The 24,156-nt window shown below is 44.0% G+C and overlaps 1 protein-coding gene across 2 annotated transcripts in view; it reads left to right on the forward strand.

The window, feature by feature from the left end:
- Positions 1-23,625, forward strand: part of ADORA2A (adenosine A2a receptor) — a 35,240-nt gene extending 11,615 nt beyond the window's left edge. Inside the window, exons 2-3 of one of the 2 annotated variants that reach the window (XM_050924505.1) lie at positions 11,258-12,187; positions 21,874-23,625. In XM_050924505.1, the coding sequence (XP_050780462.1) occupies positions 11,838-12,187; positions 21,874-22,840 (1,317 nt within the window). In that variant the 5' untranslated portion in view covers positions 11,258-11,837 and the 3' untranslated portion in view covers positions 22,841-23,625. The remainder of the gene's footprint in view (positions 1-11,257; positions 12,188-21,873) is intronic. The other variant, XM_050924506.1, reaches the window with a different exon arrangement.
- The last annotated feature ends 531 nt before the right edge of the window (positions 23,626-24,156 follow it).

Raw genomic sequence — 24,156 nt, forward strand, 5'->3', positions numbered from 1 at the left:
GCAATCACTCAAAGAAGAAAAGACAGTTACCTTTTCCGTAACTGGCGTTCTTCGAGATATGTTGCTCATGTCCATTCCACATCCCACCCTCCTTCCCCTCTGTCGGAGTTGTCTGGCAAGAAGGAACTGAGGGTGGGGGGAGCACGCAGTGCCTCTTATACCACACCATGGAGGCGCCACTCCAGGGGTCACTGGGGTGCTCCCCTACGGGTAGTACTAGGGAAAAAATTTCCGGCACCGGTGCATGTGGTGAGCACGCACACCTATTGTGGAATAGCCATAAGCAACGCATCGCGAAGAGCACCAGTTATGGAAAAGGTAACTGTCTTTTTCAGCTGCCTGTCTAGCTGGGGTCTAAGGTAACTAACACAGGTGGAGAGGGAAGATTGAGGGGGCACTTGGGAGAGGTTATGTAACTGTACAAAGATGGAACCACTCTGGAGGTGGCTGGGCAGTACCAACTTTTAGGGGATGGCTGCAGTTGTTAGAAGATGAGGTAAAATTGCATATTTTGGGTCTATGGGCTGAGGTGGTCTTAATGGGATTCCCCTTTGCTATAGTTCATTTTGCTGTCTTTCTCCCTAACTACTCTGAGAAGGGGCAGATACTCAGTCCTCCTGAGGGGACCAGTGACTTCTCCCGTGCATTCATACTACAGCCTTACTGTATAGTTTGTGGTTGGCTTCCCCTTCCATTTACAGGGGTTGGTACAACCAAGGTGGGCTCAACACTTCTGAATTCAATCTTCTCTAGAGTTTTAGGGTGTCTGCTCCTGGGGGGGTTGGGTTGGACCCATCTCCATTACAAACTTCCTTGTATTTGAGAGCAAATCCCACAGCCCACTTAGAAATCTGTTTTAGGAATATCTTCTCACTTCCTATTTGCTGACAATAAGGATTAGGCTTGGGTCATGTATTTGAGAAATGTATGGGAATTTCTTTAAATCAAGGGTTGGAGACTTACAAAAAAATAGTTTTTACTGTAAGCAAGAAAAATATTTAGAGGAGCAAAGGACCATTCTCTGGAAGTCACTATTGGAAGGAATCTGTGCTGTGCGTGCTTGCTTGCTTGCTGACCTCTTTGCCTTTCCACTTCCTTTAGACAAATATTTTAGCTCATAAACAAGTAACAAGAAATTCGTGCTAATAAAAAAAATTATAAGGTGATTTGTGAAGGGGCAAGCTAGATCTCCAATCTGATAGTCTGCCAGGAAAACATAGTGCTTCCAAACTTTTGAAGTCATATGTAATTAGCAATACATGATCTCCCCAAAGTGTAGTATCAGAGTCTACTGGCTGAGCAGATCCAAAGGAGGGATTTAGCAAACATAGCAGAACGTAATACGTAAGCAGGCATGTTTTTACCACAGAGCATGGAGACCCAAGGAAAGAAGGGAAGTTTTTGTTAGATCCCTGAATGCACAGGCTGAGCACTGTCACTTTGGAGTTAGTAAAGAACACTTGAGATTTTCTAGTAGTTAGGGTTTTGAACAAAACTTTTAGAAAAAACTCAATCTCAGCTCCCTCTAGAAAAGATGGTGTAACTGGCTCAGCAGACTGTGCTAGTGAAAATGTGTTGTCCAGCAAGAAACTAATAGAATTGTGGTGCAAGTAGCAGAAGAATAAATTCCTGGGGGAGAACAGAAGCATCATTTAAAAAACAACAACAACAACAACCCTCTTAATTGCACTGAGTTCATGAGGTAGAAATGTTACAGGGGTAACAAGGGATAACACAGGACAGAGTATGCATATTAAAGAAATGTAAGAGAAAAAGACATTGGAAGCAAAAAACCTAAGGTGATAGTACAAACAATGGTGAATGATGCCTACTTCTTAGGAGTCATGTCCAAAGCTAACATTCATGGGCAGGCTTGGCCTTCTAATCTTCAATAGTGTTACATTTACACATTGATCCCAGGGCAGAGTGACACCAGTTTATAAAGAAACTTTTATGGAGATGCTCCCTAAGTTGGAACAGCCCGGAGTATTGCTCAGTAGCCTGGTTGGGTCAACTGAAAACCCATCCTCACTCTACAAGGCCCAAGGAGAGTGGGTTTGACACGTATTAATTGAGCCAGCACCAGTAACTTCTTAGACCAAACTACAGTCACTGAGATGGGCCTGGTGGAACACAGAGGAGGCAGGTACGGCGTTCAGCCAGAATGTCCACCTTAAAGATAACAGGATGGATGCTGATGAGAGGGGCCAAGCTCCATGTACTCAGTCTAGCCTGAAAGGTGCCAGTCCTCATTTCCCAAATTGAAGGAAGAGCAGGACAAATCAAGGAGAGTGGTGCAGTAGGGCATGTTACTGACCCAGCAAAGCAGTGTGCCCATCATGGGTAGGAGGAGGGCACATCCAGGTCTGCGTAGACCTAAAAAGGTTCAGTGAAGAAGTAAGGGGGGAAAGGTGTATTCTCCCCACAATGGAAGAAACAATCTCAGTTTAGCTGGTGCAACAGGATCCTGCGCACTGGATTCTGACATGTTCCTTTCCACCCTGACTGTGCCAAGCAGAGAACTTTTGTAGCTATCTGAAGGAGATTGCTCTATTGCCATACCAGAAGCTTTCCGGAGGAAAATGAGTGAGATTCTGCAAGGCTGGAGGACATTCTTCATGGATGACACTTCAGGTACAAAAGGACATAATGGTGAGATGAGCTCGGAGAGCAACTGGACTAAAACTGAGAAGAAATATGTTGGTGGGTAGATGAATGGTATGGCAGACCCCACTCTGAATTATGTATACCCTGAGCATTCTAAAAAGAGGTGAGGGGAGATCCACAGAGAGGTCAATTCCATCACCTGAAAATACACTGGAACAGATGTGTTTCAACAATATGGCACTTTTTTTTTTTTTTGAGCAAATTCCTACAGTGCTCCAGAAAGGCCTGGCTCTTCATGAATTACTTAACACCCTGTCTTTTCCTTTGCTCTCTAAGTGCTCCTGAGTGGAGCCATAACTGTCTGCAACTGGTGTACTGGATGTAATAGCAGAAGAGGAGTCTGACAGACAGAACTGGCAATGAGTCCAATCAACAGCCGTGCACCTTCCCACAAGAGACCACATGTTCTTCTGACTATCGCTGGAGATAACTTGTTAGTGATAAGGGCACTTTTTCTAAACCAGTGTTCTCTTTCTGTGTTTTCAGTAGGATTCTCTTCAGCATCTTTCTTACGCTTGTGTGAAACTATCTAGCCGCTCACTTTTTTAAATGGACACTATATGAATATTAATATTTTGTCTAGTCTTGACCCAAGGGCTCAGTCCAGGATCCTTCATGTTACTGGGTACGACAGTGCAGCGTTCCTGCTGTCTACTGCAGTTATTGAGACTCGGTTAAAGTGGACACCAAGGAGCCTTTTCCTTTGGGTTTGTTTTTTAATCTAGCTTTGGTGCTATCAGTTGCACAGCTGCTGTGTCCCTCCCATACGTTTACTGGCACTGGCTGGTTTGGTGCACATTACAGTTGGAGGAGTCGTTATGGGGGAAGTTTCTTCTTCTTTGTTTTTGTTTAACATTTACAGTATCCACTTAGAAAATAATGGTCAGGCGTTTTCCATTCCAACCCCTCTTCCAGTGCAGCAGTAAAGATTAATCCACTTCTAGCTCTTGGAGGGTGGAGCACCAAACCCAAGACGAGGTTTCAGATTAACCGTTCTTGTTGGCTGGTCCATCCAGAGCCGGTGCTAGGCATAAGCAGACTAAACAATTGCTTAGGGCCCTAAGCAGCTCCAGGGCGGGCCCTATTAATTATTAGTATGTGTCAGGGGAGGAATATTTCTGCTGAAGGCCCCAATTGGGCTACCACAAGCACCAGGTCCATCCTGCATCATGGGCTTTGCTTACAGGCTGGTACCTGGGATGGTATATCTCCCTTCCCCCTCCCCCCCCCGCCTTTCTTAAATTATGATTTTCACTTTAGAGATAAGTAGAGCAAGAGAGATCCTGGAGGGTTTTTGCCTTCCTCTCCAGCATGGGGCACAGGTCACTTGCAGATTTGAACTAGTGTCAATGGTGGATTCTCTGTAACTTGAAGTCTTTAAATCATTATTTAAGTACTTCAGCAACTCAGCCAGAGGTTCTGGGTCTATTACAGGAGTGGATGGGTGAGGTTCTGTGGCCTGCAATGTGCAGGAGGTCAGACTAAATGATCATGATGGTCCCTTCTGGCTTTAGAGTCTATGAATCTATAAATAGAGGAGGGAAGAGCAGTATATAGGCTGGTGGGGTAGGACTTAATAATTATTTTATTAGTTATGGATAGTTGCTAAAGTTATTGATAGTAAATAAAGTCAGGATGGGCTGGAGTTGGGTGCAGCACAACCTTCTGAAGAGGGAGGGTCTTTTTGCCCCCATCAACTAGGTAGAACAGAGGAGTCAGAATGCAGGGACAGGTTGCCATTGCCCTGGGGGAGAGCAGAATGGACTGGTTCAGTCTTAGAAATGGCTGAAACCATCTTTGTTCTGAATAAAAAGTGAAACAACGGAGGGTTTGGTGGAGCCCTTAAATGAACTTTGTTGTTCAGCGGCGGGGTTCTACATTGCTTCATTGAAGAAGGACTTCATTCATAGATGAGAAAGTAGCCTGGGCATGAGTGCTCCATACTGCCAAGCCTCAGGAAACCCAAGTGGGAGTCTAAGTCTTAGTTTGCTGTTCCCCAGTTGGAAGAGGTTGGGAATGCTGCAGAGACAGTGTGCTCAATAGGCATGCCACAGACTACTCCTCATCTGGTTGAATAAGAGACAGCATTGATGGGTTCACAAGAGTGTCTTATCTACACTTCTCTCAGCCAGAAGGATGATGACTTAAAAGATCTTTGGGATAAAAAGGAGGAGGAAAAGTTCTCTCCAGGTCTGTGACAGGGATGTTGACTATCCCTTGGGGGGGTCAGGGTTTATATAAGCACACATACTGTGTGTAGATAGATAGCTCAGTCTTTGTTATACTTTTCTAAGACTACATTTTCAGGGGGGCCAAGCACCCATGGCTCCAGTTGACGATTATAGGAGCTACAGGTGCTCAGAGCACCTGAAAATCAGGCTCATAACGTGCTGTGGTATTCTTGCCTGCTTTGTTTTATTTTCATCCTTCGTTAATGACGAACAGTCACAAGGGAAGCAGTCTATTGTTAATATTTAATTTCCTCTTATTACTGGAAGCAGATGACTAAAAGATCAATTAAAAATGTAACCAATAAAAAGCCAATATGGAAACCAGAAGAGCCACATCCTGCTAAGATAGAGCAACTCTTCCTCCCGCCTGCGCACCCCAGTCACCTCTTCATCTGTTAGCCAGGATGTAGAGAAACCGGTTCTCAATCACGCCCCGGCTATTGCAGCGTGACAAGAGGTGAAACAATGGTAAATAAGGCATCTAAAACCTTGGTATCTAAGTGCAGGAAACAAACTAGCGAGCGGCTTTTAAAAGCAATTCACAAGGAACAAAACCCAGATTTTTCAGTACATTTGTTGCCTAAAATGTTTCTCAGCTACAGGTAAAGTATCGACACTGGTTAATTTGTGTGATAGATGATCGTCTAAAAATATGGCTTGAGGCAATGTGTCTTCGACATTTCAATAGATTTTAAAGATACGGAATCTTCCCCTAAGTTAAAGCATCTTCAAAGGGAGGAGAATGTTCCCAAGAGGCTAAAAATTTTCTTTCTGAGTTCCGAAAGCAGGAAACTTATGGCTTATTAACAGTACCAACCTGCTGGCTCAGTTTCAGGGTTAGGGTAGTTGGGAATAATACCTTGTACAAGTCCTAGGTTTTGCCCTAGGAAACTAGGCACCTGGGACTATATTATTTTCCAGGGATACACTAGGAGGCACTGTGCTGGGGAGGAGGTGGTGTGGGGCCAGCTCAAGACTGTTGTCTGTGGAGTGAGTCCCAATTATGGTTGTCTCTCTCTTGGTAGGAACACCACCTCTTCCCTCCCTGTGTTACCTTGACATGACCCACTTTCCCTAGAACTGGTTTTCACTGGTCTGGAACCGGCTGGGAAAACCCATTCTGGTCCAGAGACCTGGCTGGGGTGGGGAAGGACCAGTCAGAGTCCAGAATGGCTCCAGGCAAGGAGGTGGGATTGGTAGTGCTGTGAGGAGGCTGGGGTGTGATAGGCCCTCAGCCTATCAGCACGGGCTTAGGGACTAAAGGAACAATAGGGGGCTGAGAGAGGTTCTTGACTTCGGTTTTTCTTCCACCTCAGTCCACGCTGTGTTAGGTCACAATAGGTCTGGCTTCTGCATGTTAGAAATTCACAGGGTTCCCTGATGCATCACACTGCTAGGGAGGTTCCCCTGTGCTGAGATTCATGTACCTTCACCTGGCCATTTCATGCACTATCTCTGGCTGCTTGGTCCTGCACTCTGGCTACAAAGGCAATAGACTTGAAGATTTTTGGCTCCCAGGGAGGGGTCACATTCTGATGGCTGGAGGATCAGAGACTGTCTGAGAAATCCTGCATCCTGTGGGATATTGCTAATGCCCCTGAGATTGGCAACCAAATTAAAAATTGTGGATATTGTCAAACCTGTTACTCCACAGCTGGAAATAAAATGTTCGTAGAATAAGGAGGCTGGGCCGTGAGAAGAACAAGTCCACTCATCACCAGCATGATGATGCATAATGCAGGCATGTGTATCCAAAAGCAAGAGGTCTAAAGAGCCTCAAGGGGGCAATGGCAGGAAAGGAATTTGTATGAGGAATGTTTGAATCAACACTATCTGAGCATTCACTCCAGATAAAAACCCCAAGCAGCTCAGGAGGCTGCAATGGCAGTACCTCAGTCCAAAGTCAATTGGATGAGCTCAAAATAAAAGCTTGTTCTGCCTCCAGATGTGAACAGTTTCATTGGAACATGCTGTTCAGATTCTTTATTCAATTTTCAAGAGGCAGATTCTCATTGGGGCTGAAATCTGAGCTAGAACAGAGTGTTCCAAGTCATGAAAAATGAACAAGGGAGCAGCTTAGGGGGTTTGTGAGTGGCAAGAAAGGTTTATTTAATAATGGGAGAATGGCAGGAACATAGCCCAGGGTAACAAGGAGGGATTAATCCAATTAACAGAACAAGACATGAGTTTGAGAAGCAATATTAATTGTAGCTGTCCAGCAGGCTGCATGGTACAGGTTATTTTTTCCAATTCACAAGAAGTTCACAATATTGATCACTTGAAGACCTAATTGAAATGTTAAATATACCACCCCCAGTACCTTCGTAAGTAAAGCAGGCTTGTGAGTAAATTAATCTCATCACTGGATGCTGGACTGTTGTCATACATGGAATAGATGCTCCTCAGAGAAATCAGTACCCACAAAATACACATCTTCCCCTTTATATCTATATTTATTTTCATTCCTGCTCAGTAAATTCTAGCAATATGAACTGAACAAATGGGGGCCTGGTTTGTAGACTAATTTTGGAACTAAAGCAAGCTTCAAATACTTCTGCTGTCAAAGAGTCAGGCTGCTGGCGGCATGAAGGTAAATCCTGCCCCACAACATGGAAAATGAAGAGATGGGGAATGAATGGGTATATGGCACTTGCACCTCAGAGACCATTGTACCCAGTGAGTTTGTGGCAGTCATGATGTTGGAATGTTGTAAATTCAAACGCTGTATCTAATGCCAGTTGCTACCACAGAAACATTGGTGCCTAAGGAGATGCAATGCTGGCATGTCATGGCTGGAATGTTTGCTCACCTCCAGTCATTTGTCTTCTGAGATATATCAACTCTACCTAGGTCTAATGCTTTCCATCCCATGAAAAAGCAGAGTGTAGCGGAGTGTAAGAACCAGTTGTCCTCCTTCTGAACAGAACGCTGAGGTGAACAGGGAAGACTATGATGGAAAAACATGACTGCAACGTGCAAACGGAACCAGAGAACTAGGCATGAGCCAAATTCAAAGCCTTCAGAGACTAAATTATAAAAAGGAAATCAGTGATGCAACTGGGTGAAGCAGAATGTACAAGAACTCGTGTGACATAAGACAATTAAAGACGGTCATTAAATTTAAAATTACAGCATCTTTTTCCAGGAGGATGTGCTCAACTGCAGAAAATTCCATCTCTCCCTGCATGGATTTGAACTAGGTGGGATTTATCTGGAATAATGAGCATCAGGAAAATCCAATTAAACCTTGCTATCTCATGCTAATCTGATTAAAGACAGCCACGTTGGACAAAGAGCTGCTGAAGTGGTCAAGTTAAATAAAGCACAATTAGGATTAAGATGGGTTCATCAGCCTACCGGAGGAAGTGCTGATTTGGGAAAAGATATTCTATTAATCCCGTTTCCCCTTCTGTAAAATGGGAATGTTAGTGACCTCCTTTGTAAAGTGCTTTGAGTTCTACTGATGTCATGCACTATGTAAGAGGTAGATGGCAGTTTTATTGTCTCTGCATCCTGTTTAACTTGATTACTTCAGTGCCTAGTTCTTTTCGAGCGCGGCTGTTTTTATAGCTGTTGTAGCTTGATGACAGATCTTTTCTTTTTAAAGTTGGCTTTTTTATGGGTCAGAGGTTTTGGCTGAGATACACCATATGCAGTTGTTACATTTCATTAAGTGTTTATTTAACAGAGAGTTGGTACTTAAGCTTGAGTTTCATTAAGTTTATGTGTCTGGAGATATGAATGTGAGTTAGGAAGCCCCATATTATTTGAAAAAAAGGCCTACGAAGCTCAACGTATTAGTCATTCTCAGGGTGTGTGTTTTGCATTCTTGGAGAGATGTGAACTAATTTGATGCCCCCTTCCCCACTTCAAAGGGTGCATTTGTGGGCTCTAGCTGTGACTGTTCAATTCAAATGACTAACCTTTTCATAGCACGGCACTTCCAATAGACACACACATCATAGCTCTTTCAGTAATTTTTTCCTATCCCTGAAGTTGCCACTTGTTTCCCCATTTTTCTTCTATTCTTTTTCACTCTGTCATCTCTGCTTCTTTTTCTCTATCTCCTGTCATCTCACTTTTCTGCCCTCTTCCCTGCATTTCTGTCTCTTTCTTTCTGCTCATCTGCTGTTAACTCTATTACCCGGGGCTGGATTTCAGGCTAGAATACATTTTGGCAAGTGGGCCCTTCAGCATGTTTCAGGCAGGATTTGAAATGGATAATTAATGACATTTGGAGAGGTAAATCAGGGCTATACTTTTAACTGTATTAACATATGATGGAGAGAAGAGCTTTTGGAGGGATTAGATAACTAAAGATAATAGAGACTGTCCTTCCTCAGGGGACTATTGGTAAAACAAGATCCTTATCTGCCTCTTACCGGCCGCATTGCAAGTTCATTTCCCCTATTGACTTCCCCAAAATATGCATATAAAACAAAAGGGGATTTCAGGAATTGATGAAAAGGTATGTTTTTAGCACTTCTAAACCAAAAAGGACCACTCCCTCTTCTTTCAAACACAGCACTAGCAATAGAGATCCAAACCAATGAAAGGTGCAAGATTAGCTTAGCTCCCTGAGATGAGATGTGAATCACAGTTCATTGCGTTTTCACTATCTTTACTCCTTTATTTTATTTTGAGAAATTCTCTTCCGACTTCAGATCAGTCTACCTTTTGTGAAGATGTGAAAACCCGCTGGTGGTGCTGTTCAGGGTCATCTGTTGTTACAGCACCAAAACATTTATTTTGGGAGGCTTATCTGCATTTCTGAAACTGAACCCAGTGGTGATTTAGCAACTGACACCAAGGCCCCTTTCTTTCCCATCCCTACTTGTGTTTGTTTGCCATAATTGTACTCTTCCCTTAAACAAAGGACAAAACACGATCTTTTGCAGCAAATGAGGCTTAAAACTCACTACAGAGGAGCCAAAGCAAAACATCCTGTAGTCACTTGTGATGGACTGCAAAGGACCAGAGCCTTAAACTAAGCTCAGCAAGCCTCATTCTTGATCCTGATGCTGTGATTGGAGTCTCTGTCTGGGTGCAAATGTGTGTGTGTCTCTGCACAAGAGACAGTGTGATGGGAGCAGCGGTAAGTGCTGTGCATGTATCTGACTCATGTGGGACAGCAGGGGGGGAGGGATAGCTCAGTGGTTTGAGCATTGGCCTGCTAACTCCAGGGTTGTGAGTTCAATCCTTGAAGCAGGCTATTTAGGGATCTGGGGCAAAATCAGTACTTGGTCCTGCTAGTGAAGGCAAGGGGCTGGACTTAATGATCTTTCAGGGTCCCTTCCAGTTCTGAGATAGGTATACAAGTTGGTGTGTATGTCATTGAGAGCTTCTCCATGCATGGGAATGTGTGTTCTTGGGGCCCAGTTTGCTGCTTTTTGCAGGGGTTGCCATGGGTAGGTATAATACTATGTGAGCATCTGTGTGTATACCTTTGTGCAGGGGGAGTGTGTGTATACCATGATTGTGTGTCTGCATAAGTATGTGTGTATCATTTGTGTGTCCATTCTGATACTGACCTCCTTTGTAAAGTGCTTTGAGACCTATGAATGAAAAACACTATAGCAGAGCTAGGTATTATATGTTTGCTTATAGTGCGAGGGACTGTGTACGTAGGCAAGGGGGTGTGTCTGTGAGAGGATGGGAGTCTGCACTGTGCGTGGGTCCTTGGAGCAGTGTGTCTCTCTCTCTCTCTTCTCTGGGTAGGAAAGTACTGAAGGATGTTACACTCTGCGTTCTATGGGGGCTATTTCTTATGTTGTCAGTCGTGTTTTGGAATTTCCCCAGCACTCAAAGGAAATATCAGAATGTCAGAACTGCTACATAGGCAAACAATGTAAGCATCCTTACGTTAGACTGGGTGGTTTATATGTGATCATGTGGTGTTATTCCTGTGCAAGTGCATGCAGCATTTATGTAATGATAAAGTACACTCATGAGTTAGCGCAGGTAACATGTCATGTATTTGTGATAGCATGGAGGCAGATGCATGTGTGTAAAAGTCTCCACCTTTTTCTGATCCAGGCACAAAGTTGTCAAGGCATAATTAGCTGGGCTCTCATGTTTCATAGCAAACTATCAAGCAGCTGCTGAATTGTCAGCTCAGTTGGTAGCCTCAGAAACAAAACAGTTCTTGTGTTTCGTGTCATAGCTGTGCAATATTGCCTTTAACTAGGCAGCTTTTGAGGGGGAGAAAATATAAGCTTTTTTTTTGCCTGTGATGTTCATGTAGGTCTGTTTTATTTCTAACATCATTTGGATATGCCACTTGAATGAGATTTTGCTTTTCCCATCTCATCACTGAAGCTGATTACTTAGTATGGTTATTTTTGTTGTATTTTTTTAAGGAAGCAAGTGGAGAAGTTGGATGTTTGCAACAGCTGATGAGAAGATTCTCTGAGTCCTAGAGCGTTCAGCAAAAGGGAAAAAGGGAGAATAAGATGATGTTCCTGAGAGGTGGCAGGAAATAGTAAAGAGAATTGTGATTGTCAACAGGAAACCCAAGATCCTTACCACACATGACTATACTAGGCAGAACATTTCAAACACACAACATCTGCAGGTCTTTCTGATCTGGAGAGTAAAGGTTCATCTACATGAGGGGTTTCCTGGGATCGTATCTCTTGGAGCTCAGTGGACCACAAATGTGCTTCTGCATTATTGTGAACACGCTGAGAATCTGCAAGGTTTATCCTATCTGCTGAAGCTGGCAAACCCTATACTCCATCTTTCTATGTCCTCTGTAGTAGACAGCTAAATCAGCTGAAGGGAAAAGGGGGCAAGATAAGCCTCCGGCCAACAGCTGGCAGCTGAGTGCCCTTCAGAACCCAGACAGTTTTGAGGTGCCTTGGTAGCTGTTTGCAGCACTGCAGATATGGACACTGAGCTTCTCTGGCACCTTCCTGCACTGGCCTGGTCAACCTCACCATGCTAGTATATGGGAATGAAAACTTCCTCTCGGATGTAATTTACATCATCCTGGAACTGGTCATTGCAGTGCTGGCCATCTTGGGGAATGTCCTAGTCTGTTGGGCCGTCTATCTGAACAGCAACCTGCAAAACGTCACCAACTACTTTGTGGTGTCCCTGGCTGCAGCCGACATTGCAGTGGGCGTGCTGGCGATCCCCTTTGCCATCACCATCAGCACTGGCTTCTGTGCCTTCTTCTATGGCTGCCTCTTCATCGCCTGCTTCGTCCTGGTTTTGACTCAGAGTTCCATCTTCAGTCTCCTGGCCATTGCCATTGACAGAATCATTGCTATCCGGATACCCCTCAGGTAAGCCCAGAGTGGGTGGGACCTGGTGTGTGTGGTGGGGTGGGAAGCGCAGATGGAATGGGCATCTCTAGAGTGTCCTACGTGCTATAATCAAGGAGGATGAGAGAGTTAAAGGGAATGACGTCACTTTCACTGTAATCTGAAAATGCTTTTTAGATCTCAAAACTTGCCCCTTCCTGCTGGATTTCCTGGATGTTGCATTTCTATTTCTGACTCTTCCTTGTCCCACGAAGTGTGTGCCCATGGCATTACCTGGACCCTGCCTAGGAGCTTACATTCTGCACTGAGACAGATTCCTGACTTAACCGTAATGATTTGTGTTCTGAGTTGGAGCAGACAATGCCAGACAGATCACTGTGGGAAAGCTGAGCACAAAAGAGAGGTCACTCACTATCACCCCACTGTGGACAGCAGGGGCTCTGTCTGGTAGGTGGAGGTCTGCTGTTACAGTGAGATTCTCTAGAGCTGCGTTTCTCATATGGGCCACATGCAGCCACCAGGGGCTTTTCTTGTGGCCACAGCCTCCTGGGCTGTGATTGCGGGGATAGGTGGGATGGGGGTGGAGAGGACCAGCGGCCCCCGCCCCCTCTGTGGTGCTCCCGGATGGACAGCCTTGGTGTTGGTTGCTGGGGTTTCCAGCAAGGGTTTGTCAGCCAGTGAGTTCCTCACCTTCCCAGGGGTGGTGGGGGTCAGGATTTGGGCTTCAGCGCGGGGGTGGTAGGGGAGGCAGGTTCTGGCCGCAAGGCTTTGGTCTCCGGGCATGAGGCTTCAGGCTCCGGACCCCGATGCCTCCCCCGATCCCCCATCCAGGGCTTAATTTGTCCCCAGACTTTCTGGGGCTGAGTAACTGCTTTGAAAAGTGATACTTGAATGTGATTATGTTGGTTAATATCACTATTCACAGCAGAGTTACTAGCTAGCTATAAATAAATTACAATGATTTGGACGTGTGTATGTGCATATTTATTTGTTTTTCCTAAAGCTAATTAAGTATTTTAGGAAAAAAAGTGAGAGTGGCCACCAGCAAGAGCTAGTGGCCACACTCTGAGGCCACCAAATAATTTGTCCTGAGAACCCCTGCTCTAGGGCGAGCATGCGGATGGGAATGAGAGGCATTCTCAGGGGCTGTGGGGGTGCTTTAAGCTTACACAGGCAAAGAGAGAGAGTGTGCGTTTTGTTCAATATGAGCAAGAGGATCCAGCGTCTCTGACAGAGAAAGCTATTTGGCAAAGGCCAGGTCCTGTCCCAAGTCCATCCCACAAGTGGGCACCCCACACACTGTATCCTGTTGGGGAAGAAAAGGACCTTCAGAAATAGAGCTTGGAAACTGAAACAGAGCGGCTGCTGCTCTATAGTGAAGCGACCAGATTCATGTGGGCCGGGGGTACATTTTACCTTGTGTGTGGGAGCTGACACCCTATCTGATCATCACAAGACTGCAGATAAATGCTGCCAGTTCAGTTCAAACCCTGTATGTTCTAGGCTTATTAGAAAGTGGGGAGCACTGTGGAGCAGTTAACTGACAATGCCTTTGTGTCATTTCTCAGGCATTTAGGACACAGAGGAAGCCTGTAAATGAGTGACACTCTCCATTCTCCAGCAAGGACAGCGTAGACCAGAGCAAAGCAGGCTGTGGCTAGTGACACCTCTGATCTGTCTTTCCATTCCTATGTATCATTCTCTCTTGTTTTCCCCTCTCACTTGTTCCTTGCCACCTCTCACTCCTGCGCCCCCCCAGCATATTATTCAGATGCCCTCATCTGCAGAGGGAAATTGTAAGAGCTCTTGCTTCTCATTTGCCACCCAGACACTCCTGTGGTGGTGACTGCAGCCTGATCCTGCTCAGTGTACGTGGGCTGTTCTCCTGCCCTCTCCTCCCCTCCTTCCCCCAGACATAAAAGCATCATGGAGGGATGGAAGAGGAACCTGGTGGAAGTCACCTGGCAGTGGGGAGAGACACTGAAAGCCTTGTGAGCAGGCACATTCAGTATTCCAGCTAATTGACTATTTGATGAATTGAAGCAATTTGCTGCCCATTTGGTAATTCTTTGACTTATACTCCAAAGCAAATAATGAGATAAAGCCTGATTTCCAGGTATTGTGCTTTTTTAGCAAAAAGGAAGCCCTAAGGGGCCAGTTCATGGCTGATCCTTGCAGAGATGCACAAAGGATGGGGAAGGGCAGGAGCAAGAGACAGTTGTCATCCCTTTGACCATTCTCTCACAGTGCCTCTGCAGGTGTTTGCCAGACCAAAGGGAGCATTGAGGAGGCAGTCATCTTCCTCCAGCCTCCACTGCAGCACCAGCCAGCAAAGCTGGCTAGACACATCAGGAGCATGCGGTAACCTCTAAGGCTCTGTTGTCACTAAAAATGCTGCAGCTGTAGCACTTCAGTGTAGATGTTTGCTATGGCAATGTGAGGAGTTCTTCCGTTGCTGTAGGTAATGCATCTCTCCCCAAGAGGTAGTATCAATAAGGTCAAAAGAATTCTTCATTGACCTAGCACTGTCTACACTTAGTTAGATCAGCTTAACTGTGTCTCTCAGAGGCGTGGCTTTTTGATATCCCTGAGCAACATAGCTGGGTTGATCTAACTTTTTAGTGTAGACCTGGCCCACAGGTGGGGAAGGATACATCTGCTGCCTGTTCTCCTTAGGAATAAATATGGCTGCACAATTTAGCAATAGTCTTCTGATTTCTTAGAACCATCAGCCAAGTAGGCTGCAGAATAGCTAATTTCATTTAAACGGCACTCTTCCAAATGCTGTGTCCCAGGCAAATGCCACAGAGAGACACAAACCTCATTGAATGAGTCTGAATTATTCACTCATCTCTATTAATAGTGCATCAAATGAATTTGAGCATATTTACTGAGGAGCAGAAGGCTTGGAAGGATTAAATTTTTATCAGTAAATGTTGATTTCACCATACATAGAAACTGATGAGCAAATATACCTATAATAATCAACATTTACTGATAGGCAAAATAAGAAAAATGTTGTTTGAGAACTTACTAAGTTTGATTTAAGGATATTTACTTGGTATATTTTGATATGTAATGTTGACAATTTGTGTTAGTGGGTTATAAAACTGTAACTTTTTTAATCTCAATGTCTGCTGTTATTTAATTATTGTCTGATCCCTTTCACCCTCATCATTTTCTGCAACTGTGAAACTTTAAAGCAATATGAATTTTAAAATGCTTAAAAATAAACATTGATATTGTCCATCAAAATCTAATTGTGCCAAGCCAATATATAGTAGAAAGATTGTATAATTTCATGTAACTGGTAGAAGACTAACATGTGGAATAGCTAATTCCCCGTACAGCAGAACTTAAAGTTAGTGGAAAGTCTGAGACACCTGAATGCTCCTGAAAATCGGGAGAATGCAAAATATGTAGCACAGTGTGCAACCAAGGATGACGGACAACAGCACACCATGTCAAGCCACACTGTATTTATTTATTAAATCAGGCCGTATCCAGGATACCAATGTTACCATCTTCCACAGAAAGGTAGGATCTCTTCCCCCAAATTACACTGGCCCAAGGCACAGAAATGGTATATATTCACTCTTCTATAAGTAACTGGTAGGTTTAGCATCTTGTGATCCATGAGGGCTAGAAACTGAAGGGGCATTCTATCACTGGCTTTGAAAAGGATGCTCAATGCTTGCTTCTTTCCCCTGAAGCTTCTAAAAGTTAGGCCTTGAAATCCCATCATTATTAATAGGTTGCCAGAATTAGATATTTATGTTTTATAATTTTGACAAATAAGAATGTTTAATTTTTAAGCCTTTTTAAATTTTCACAATTGCAGAAAATTCAGGGAGGGTTAGAAAATAATTATTTAATGACAGTAAATGTTGAGATTCAAACAGTTAAAGCTTTATAATTGTTAAAACACAAATTATCAACATCACACATCAAAATATACCAAGTTATCTGTAAATCAAACTCTAAGTTCTCAAACAGGATTTTTCTAATTTTGCCTATTGGTAAACTTCAGTAATTATAGATGGAAATATGTTTTTGTTGGGAGTGTTTGGGGTAAAATAAACATTTACCAACATTTATCAATAAAAATCAAATCCTTCCAAGCCTAATTATTATGTCTAGGGAAGCTGTTTTACACCACTTTTAGAGGTTTCTAGAATGTATTAATTATGTTTTTCTCTTCCTTTGAGGTCTTCACAGTGGGACTCGTGCTAAGGAAACCTGGCCTGTTACAGGTGGAAGGATATAAAAATAGTACCAGGCTTAAAGTTAAGTACGTGAGTAGTCCCCTTAGGACTATTCACATGCTTAAAGTTAATCATATGTAAATATTTGCAGGACTGGGGACATAAGGCTTAAAGTCTCCCAAATGTATCTGCAAAACCCCTTTTTAGTGTGGTACATAACAACTCCATGGTGATGTGATCAATTTTGGCTTTTGAAGGATCTTGTACTCCTGAGTCACTTATGTGCTTTTGAAATCACCATCTCTGAGTGTGAATCATTTGAGATGGCTTAGCTGTGTCTTTGCCACTTGTGAGCAGCATGGCCATCCAGAACTCCTATTGATTAATAAGATTGTTCTTTTAAGAATAAAAGGCTTCTGTCCCTTATAATTGTGAAGACATTCTCTGCAATGTGAACTAATGCAATGCTCTTTGCCCGAAGGCTGGTCTGTATGGCCTTTTGTACCACTATAACTATATCCTTTAGCAGATAGATTTGGAAACCAGTAAAGCCCCCTAGTTTGGACACATTTATAGGATGTAAGCTATACCATTACATTATGGAAATAAACTACATCGATATCAGCCCCTTTATACCAGTATAACTCTGTCCACACAAGGGGGTTGTTCCAATGTAACTATTTCGATAACAAATGAGCAACATCACTGAATCAGTACAAAAACCTGTGTGTAGCTTGGTGTACAAAAGGGTCTGCGTGTTCCCCTTTCTGTTTGTCTTTACAGTAGCAGTGGTAGATCTTGTCAACTCTGTTTCCCCTGGAACAATCTGTGGATCAGTAGACACCTTAATAGATATCTGACCTCAGACATGAGGAGAAAGTAAAACCTGGTTAATGGAAAAGGGAAGTGATATTCACACTGTTCAAAATGTTATTTTTCAACACCTAAGTAACACAAACATTTGACAGACAGTTGGAGGAAAAGATCTTTTGTTAAAGATTCAACATTTCTGACCTGTCCAAAAGCTGGTGGGGAAAATATGCATGCTTGGGTATAATTATAAACAAACAAAAAAAAGTGTGTCAAACAATCAGTGATGAATTATGCTTAAAAATATCCCACAAATTCTAAACTTTATTTCCCAAAATTTTTTTGATGGAACATGGTGCAAAATTTGACAGACTTTCCAAAAGTTTTTCTAAACAATTAGCTAATGATGCAAGGAATTATGGACCAGGCTACAAAGTCTGACAGGTGCTAATACAAGTACCGCACTCCAGAAGTGGTATGGGGCATGTTTGAGATAGGGAGAAGCACTAGCTATTGAATGGTTCAGGGATAAGTCGTTCATGTCCCTAATATGTCAGGTGCACTGAGAGCCTCTGCTCACTGATACAACAAAACCTGGGTGTTATAAATAAAACTGGTTGGTATTCTTAGTGCCGGGGTAAAGTTGTTGGCCAAGAACAATAGGCATTTCCCAGCTCAGAGGGCACAATATCCAAGCATATGTGTGTGAGGGGGCAGGGGGTATAAAAGGTATTCCCATGATAAAATGGCAGGTAGGGGAGGTGCTCTGGATAGAAGAAGACAGGGTTTCTTCCTGCAGTCAAACAGAAAAGTTCTCAAATTACCATTTGTCCAGCACCTTGTCCCCATTCTCAAAGGTAGCAACCTTTTATTTGTGAGACAAGGTAATATCTTGAACCAACTTTCGAGCTTATACAGAGCTCTTGTCTCTTTCATCAACAGAAGTTGGTCCAAGAGAAGATTTTACGTCATCCACTGTGTCTCTAATATCCTGGGACCAGTACAGCTACAACAACACTGCAAACAACAATGGAAGAAATCCTTTTATTTGTGATGATCCAACATCAACTATAATAACATGCTCAATTGCAAATCTTTCTTCCCACTCTGATTTGCGCCTGGATTTAATAGGCAGCAGGTTTAAAACAAATAAAAGGAAGTTCTTCTTCACGCAGTGCACAGTCAACTTGTGGAACTCCTTACCTGAGGAGGTTGTGAAGGCTAGGACTATAACAGCGTTTAAAAGAGAACTGGATAAATTCATGGTGGTTAAGTCTATAAATGGCTATTAGCCAGGATGGGTAAGGAATGGTGTCCCTAGCCTCTGTTTGTCAGAGGATGGAGATGGATGGCAGGAGAGAGATCACTTGATCATTGCATGTTAGGTTCATTCCCTCTGGGACACCTGGCATTGGCCACTGTCAGTAGACAGATACTGGGCTAGATGGACCTTTGGTCTGACCTGGTACGGCCATTCTTATGTTCATATGGATAACCTAGATGAGCAAGTAATTGTGGGCACCCCTTTTCTTAGAATTGCTGAGACCCATATTCCTAGTCACTTGGAAGTTCTCTGTAAGGTGTTCCTTCTCTAGCTAGTGTTGAATTTGCAGTTATGAGCTCATATTGGAATGAAGGGTCACAATTTCACCACCACAGATTGAAACTAATTGGATGTAGTGAGCCCTGCTTGGAACCTGAGATGCTGAAAAGTCCTCTGAAATGTCCACTTTAGTTGCCTTACTGCTAATCTTGGAGTTCAGATGTGAAACGGTAGCTCATGCTTGATAATTGAACCCTATGCAAGTAAAGTGGCAGCTGAAATGACTGATTTTTCTGTTTAAATCCCATGTTTAGATCTGAGCAGTTAGATGCGCCCTTAGACATCCCTGGGCTCACAGCCTTTTTTCGGTCCATAGTTTGTAATGCCCTTCCCGCCTGATGTAACCTGTTTTGTCACAAACACTGTTTTGCACATCCTTGTTTCTGCTGATGTAGAATTAAGCAGCCGTGCTTGAAATGAATGTAGTTTATTTCCTCATTTGTACACTAACACCATTAGCCATGTTAGTTATGGGCTGCTCGAGAAGCACCGGAAGAGCTCACTGTCACAAGGCTTTTGACAGTCTGGAAGATGTTCTGCCTTGGAGTATCACTTGCTACTAGATTCACTACTTATTACCCATGAATGGTCCCACTGAAATCAATGGGGGTCAGGCCCCTCAGTAACTGTCGGTAAGATCAGTCCCTTTGATTATAACCTCTTCAGGGCAGGAATCTGACTTTTGACATGCTCAGAGCCTACACTCTCTTGAATGCTGTATTCATGATTTTATTTCTATCTATTTAAACATTTGCATTTGGTTCCCGTCTCTAAGGCACTCTAAAGCCATTCTGTATGTAGTACTTCAATCTCTACAGACCTGAGTTTACCTTCTTACTAGGTTACAGGGGCGGTGAGGTTTGTCACCTTGTCCTGACACTTTCAGAATTGTGGTGAACTTGTTTGTAGATAATGTGTTTTCATCTCTCTCTGTCTCTATAAACTTGTCAAAGGGGGATGTTACCGTGTGAGGCACAACTCAAACCTCTTGGAGATCCCTGAATGAGAGGTGCTATAGAAGGACCCAGTTCTATGCTGATTAATTCTACTGCTAGCCCAGTACTGTAGGGCAGTACAGCAAGGAGGATGCTTGGGTTAAAAGCTGTTTCACAAGCCTTTAAAGCCTGTTGCATGGAAATCCCCAGAGGGTAAGAGCACTGAGAGCTGCAATAAATGTATTTTTAGTGTCAGGGAAGGGACCTCTCCAGCCGTGGGATAACAGCTGTACAATTTCAAAATTCCTCCTGACGATGGTGCAGCCAATTCTAGCTTATTTTTTTAAAGCTTAAAGTGCCATCTGCCAGTCTCTTGTTCCCTCTTTGTGATTTTAAATATACATTTTGAAGCTCAGGTATAACTCCACTCATGTCGGTTAGATCTGAATTTAAGAGTAACTCCACTTCTCTCCTCCTGGATAGACAGTATTCTTGACACTTTTTTAGGATTCACACAACTGTCACCAGTTTCTAGAGAAACCTTCTCTATCTTCCAGATCTGGATTGAATCCTCTCACCAGCTTGTAGAGAAAAGAGTTGCGCCATGCTTCTGTTTTTCCCCCAGTCTCCCACTTTTTATGCTTTTGAAAGGCAATTGAAGAATGTATGAATGATCAGCCTGCACTCCCATATCTTGCCTGGCTGTATTTTCCAGGGGCTAAGAACACATACCAGCTCCCAATTCTGTTCTCTGGCTGAGACAAGCAGCATCCCTCTTCCCCTTCCCTGTAGGGCTTTAGTTCGCCTTAGGAGAGGAGCGTGTGTGGGAAGAACAAACCCGTTGAGAAGGAGAGCGAGTTTTGGGTGGTGTTTTTTTAAGTTTGTTTGTTAAAAGAATCCGATATGAGGAAAGAAGTAGTGCAACTACTGAAGAACATGGGAGCATCCCATAGTCAGATCACGCACGCACAGGGTCAAGTACAGTGTGAGACCCAGCAACGGACAATGTGGGAACCGTGCCATTCCCTTTCTGTGTGAAGTACTACGAGGGGAAAAGAAATTGTACTCACATGTCACACATGACTACAACGTACATTTTCAAAGCATACAGCTGGTGCCTTCAGCTGAGGGCTTACAGCAGCATGCTAGACCCATGGATCAGCTAATATTTGGAAAACAAAGGCATTTTGGTGGTATGTCAGGTTCTTACTGCGCTTCTGTTTTTTCTCTCAAAACAGCCAGGTGGATTTATTGCCGAAAGCACTGGCACGAGGGGTATAGTGATATGTTGACCACAGAGCTCTGCCCGACCACAGTATGTTCTGTTATTCAGAGTCCTTGATCTTTCTTCAGCTGAGGCAGCCAGCCATGCTGAATCAGTTATTTTGTGAAAGGCACAACTGTCAGTGCTGCTCAGCTTGGTTATGGATCCCGTCTCAGTTGATCAGCGTTGGGTTGGCAATACTGAATTCCCTGTGACCGCCATCAAGGGCATGCTGTGCAGCCTGAGCTCTGATACTGAGCTAATGGTGCCCTTTCTCTGAGACCCTCATCTAAGCTCTATGACATTGGGCGACTACTACAGTATCCTAGAGCTCTGTGATATTGGGCAGTTGTACTGGACTCCTGGGACCCTACTTGCACTCGGATAGGGGGCAAGCAACGCTACACTACAGGGATGCTTAGTAGCTATTTCTGCCTTTGGCAGTACATAGAGATAAAGTTAGAGCAGCAGCTCTGGGTGTTTCAGTTCCCTGCGGGCAGAGGGGCAGAGCAGGACGGTTGCTTCCTCTATGCCTTGATAAGCAGGCTCATAACCATGAGTGAGTATTTGTAAGGCAGAGAAGGGAATTGCTGATTGGCATTATTTGTTGGGAGCACCCACCCTTCGCCGCCCAAGAGTGGATAGGATAGATTAGAAGGGCTCCTTGTCCAGGTCCAGCATCACTCTGGCCCTCACTGGTTTGAGGGAAATGGGCTCAGCACTGCAGTTCAGTGATTCTTCTGATAAGCACATTGCAGTGAGCTGGAGTATTCCCTAAAAGGCTTTACCTCCCCCATACCTTCCATGGAGATGAGCATTGGGAAGCTACGTGCGCGTCAGGTGCTTTTACCAGTTACACTGTTGTAATCCTCCTCTCCTCTGCTTTCCAGGTACAATGGTTTGGTGACCAGCTCGCGAGCCAAAGGTATCATTGCCATCTGCTGGGTCTTATCCTTCATCATCGGCCTGACGCCCATGCTGGGCTGGAACAAATGCTCCCAGAGGGAAGCTCAGGACACCAATAATTCCTCGCTCAGCAACTGCAGTAAAAGCATGGTAGCTTGTCTCTTCGAGACAGTGGTCACCATGGAGTACATGGTCTACTACAATTTCTTTGCCTGTGTGTTGGTGCCCCTCCTCCTCATGTTTGGCATCTACCTGAAAATCTTTCTGGCAGCCAGGCGGCAGCTCAAACAGATGGAGAACAAGATGGTACATGGGGAACGCTCACGCTCTACTTTGCAGAAGGAAGTCCATGCGGCCAAGTCTTTGGCCATCATCGTTGGGTTGTTTGCCATCTGTTGGCTTCCACTCCACATTATAAACTGCTTCACACTCTTTTGCCCAGGTTGTGCCCGTCCTCCCCTCTGGCTGATGTACCTGGCCATTATCCTGTCTCATGCCAACTCTGTAGTGAACCCATTGATTTATGCCTACCGGATCAGGGAATTCCGACTCACCTTCCGTAAAATTCTCAGGCAGCATATTGTAGGCAAGAAGCAGTTCAAGACTGGTACTGCCAGTACTAGGACTTCCACTTATGGTGGGGATGGAGAAAATGCCAGCATTAGGATCAGTGAGTATGCTCTGAACATATACGCCAATGGGGAGCTGGGTGCTATCCACAAAGATACTGACATGCAGGACCTGAGTAAATTCAAGGCAGGTTTGGAATGGCACCACAATGGGAATTCACTAGACATGGAGATAAATGGGCATCTCCCACATTCCTGCAAAAATGGGGACCTTTCAGATGCATGTGGGAACATGGAGCTTCTTACTGAAGAGCTAATTGGCATTCGTGTCTCTTACTCTGAACTGGAGAATTCAACCTTGGCAGCAGCTGACATTTCCTGATGACTCTCACAACGTCTTCCCACTGGAATGAAATCTGGTGGTTTTTTTTCTTTTTTCTTTTTTTCTACTGGCTGCCTCTGCTATGGCAGAAAGGGAGGATGAGGGGAAAAGAGGAGTGAGGCCAGGTCACTATCATGTAGGGTGTCCCTACCCAGGACTGATGGAAAGATCCAAAGAACTAGACTGGAGAAAGATTGAGAGGCACTGTTTTGAACAAAGGAAGAGGAGGGACACTATAGCTATCAAAGGCCCAATTTAGAGAGACAGAGAAGAGAGCAAAGGTCATATCTGACATCTGAATTTTAGCATTGGGAGACTCTGCTCCAGCAGGGTGTGTTATGACATTATGCTGTACTGTGTATCTGTGGTTGTTCATCAGTTTAGTGTCTTTACCAACAGAAATAAAAGTGTGGCTGAAATATTTACTACTTCATGAGGAGGAAGAGGGGGCAGGGCTTTTAACACTGTGGCCTCTAACAGAAGTAGAGGGTATAGCAGTGCCTACTGGTCAGGAAAGATGCTATGCTGCCTGAAGAGTGAAGGAATTCACCTGGTGGGAACTTTCAGCATCTTCAAATGTGAGATTCTGTTTTAAAATCAGTTTTTGAAGTTTACTAGTGCAACAGGTTTCCTGATTTTCCACTCACTGCTAGATCAGTTATGAATTATATTACAGTGAGCTGGAATATGGACAGAAGGTTTTACCTCCCCTATGTTCCATGGAGATGGGCCGCTGGGAAGTTACTTGTGTGTAAGGTGCTATTATGTTGTCAGTTATGAATGTATACAAGAGAGGGTGGCTCTATCCAAGCCTACAGTGTCCAGCTACGTCCTGGCACATTGAAGCAAACTGGTAACTATATTTCAGACCCTTCCATTTCACCGAAAGAACAAAGACTAATATATGATGATTTGATAGTTTTATTAGCTAATGGGACACTGGCAGGTGTCTGTGTGCTGTGAGTAACAGCAAGGCAGGGGCAGGCCTGTGTGGGAAGGGCTGATCGGGTGGTGATGGCAGGTTTTGTGAATTGCTGGCAGGTGTGTCGTTAGCAATGAGAGATGACCACAGGCTGGTAATAGGTCCATGTTTGCAATGTCTTTGTGGCTGGTTCTTTCCTCTGCTTATCTTTGTGTGTCTGCACCTGTGTACGCAGAATGCCCATTCATTCCACAGCCTTAGTTATGTTTTCTCTAGAATTCCTCTTTTTGGTGAACTTTAATTGCTCATCTTTCCTGAAAGTAAAAACAACTTTTAAAACTGAACTTGGTTTTAAAGTCTGGAATTCATGAGCCCAAGTTCATTAAAACCCTTT

This window comes from Gopherus flavomarginatus, chromosome 15, assembly GCF_025201925.1.
Source record: "Gopherus flavomarginatus isolate rGopFla2 chromosome 15, rGopFla2.mat.asm, whole genome shotgun sequence".
Taxonomy (NCBI): domain Eukaryota; kingdom Metazoa; phylum Chordata; order Testudines; family Testudinidae; genus Gopherus; species Gopherus flavomarginatus.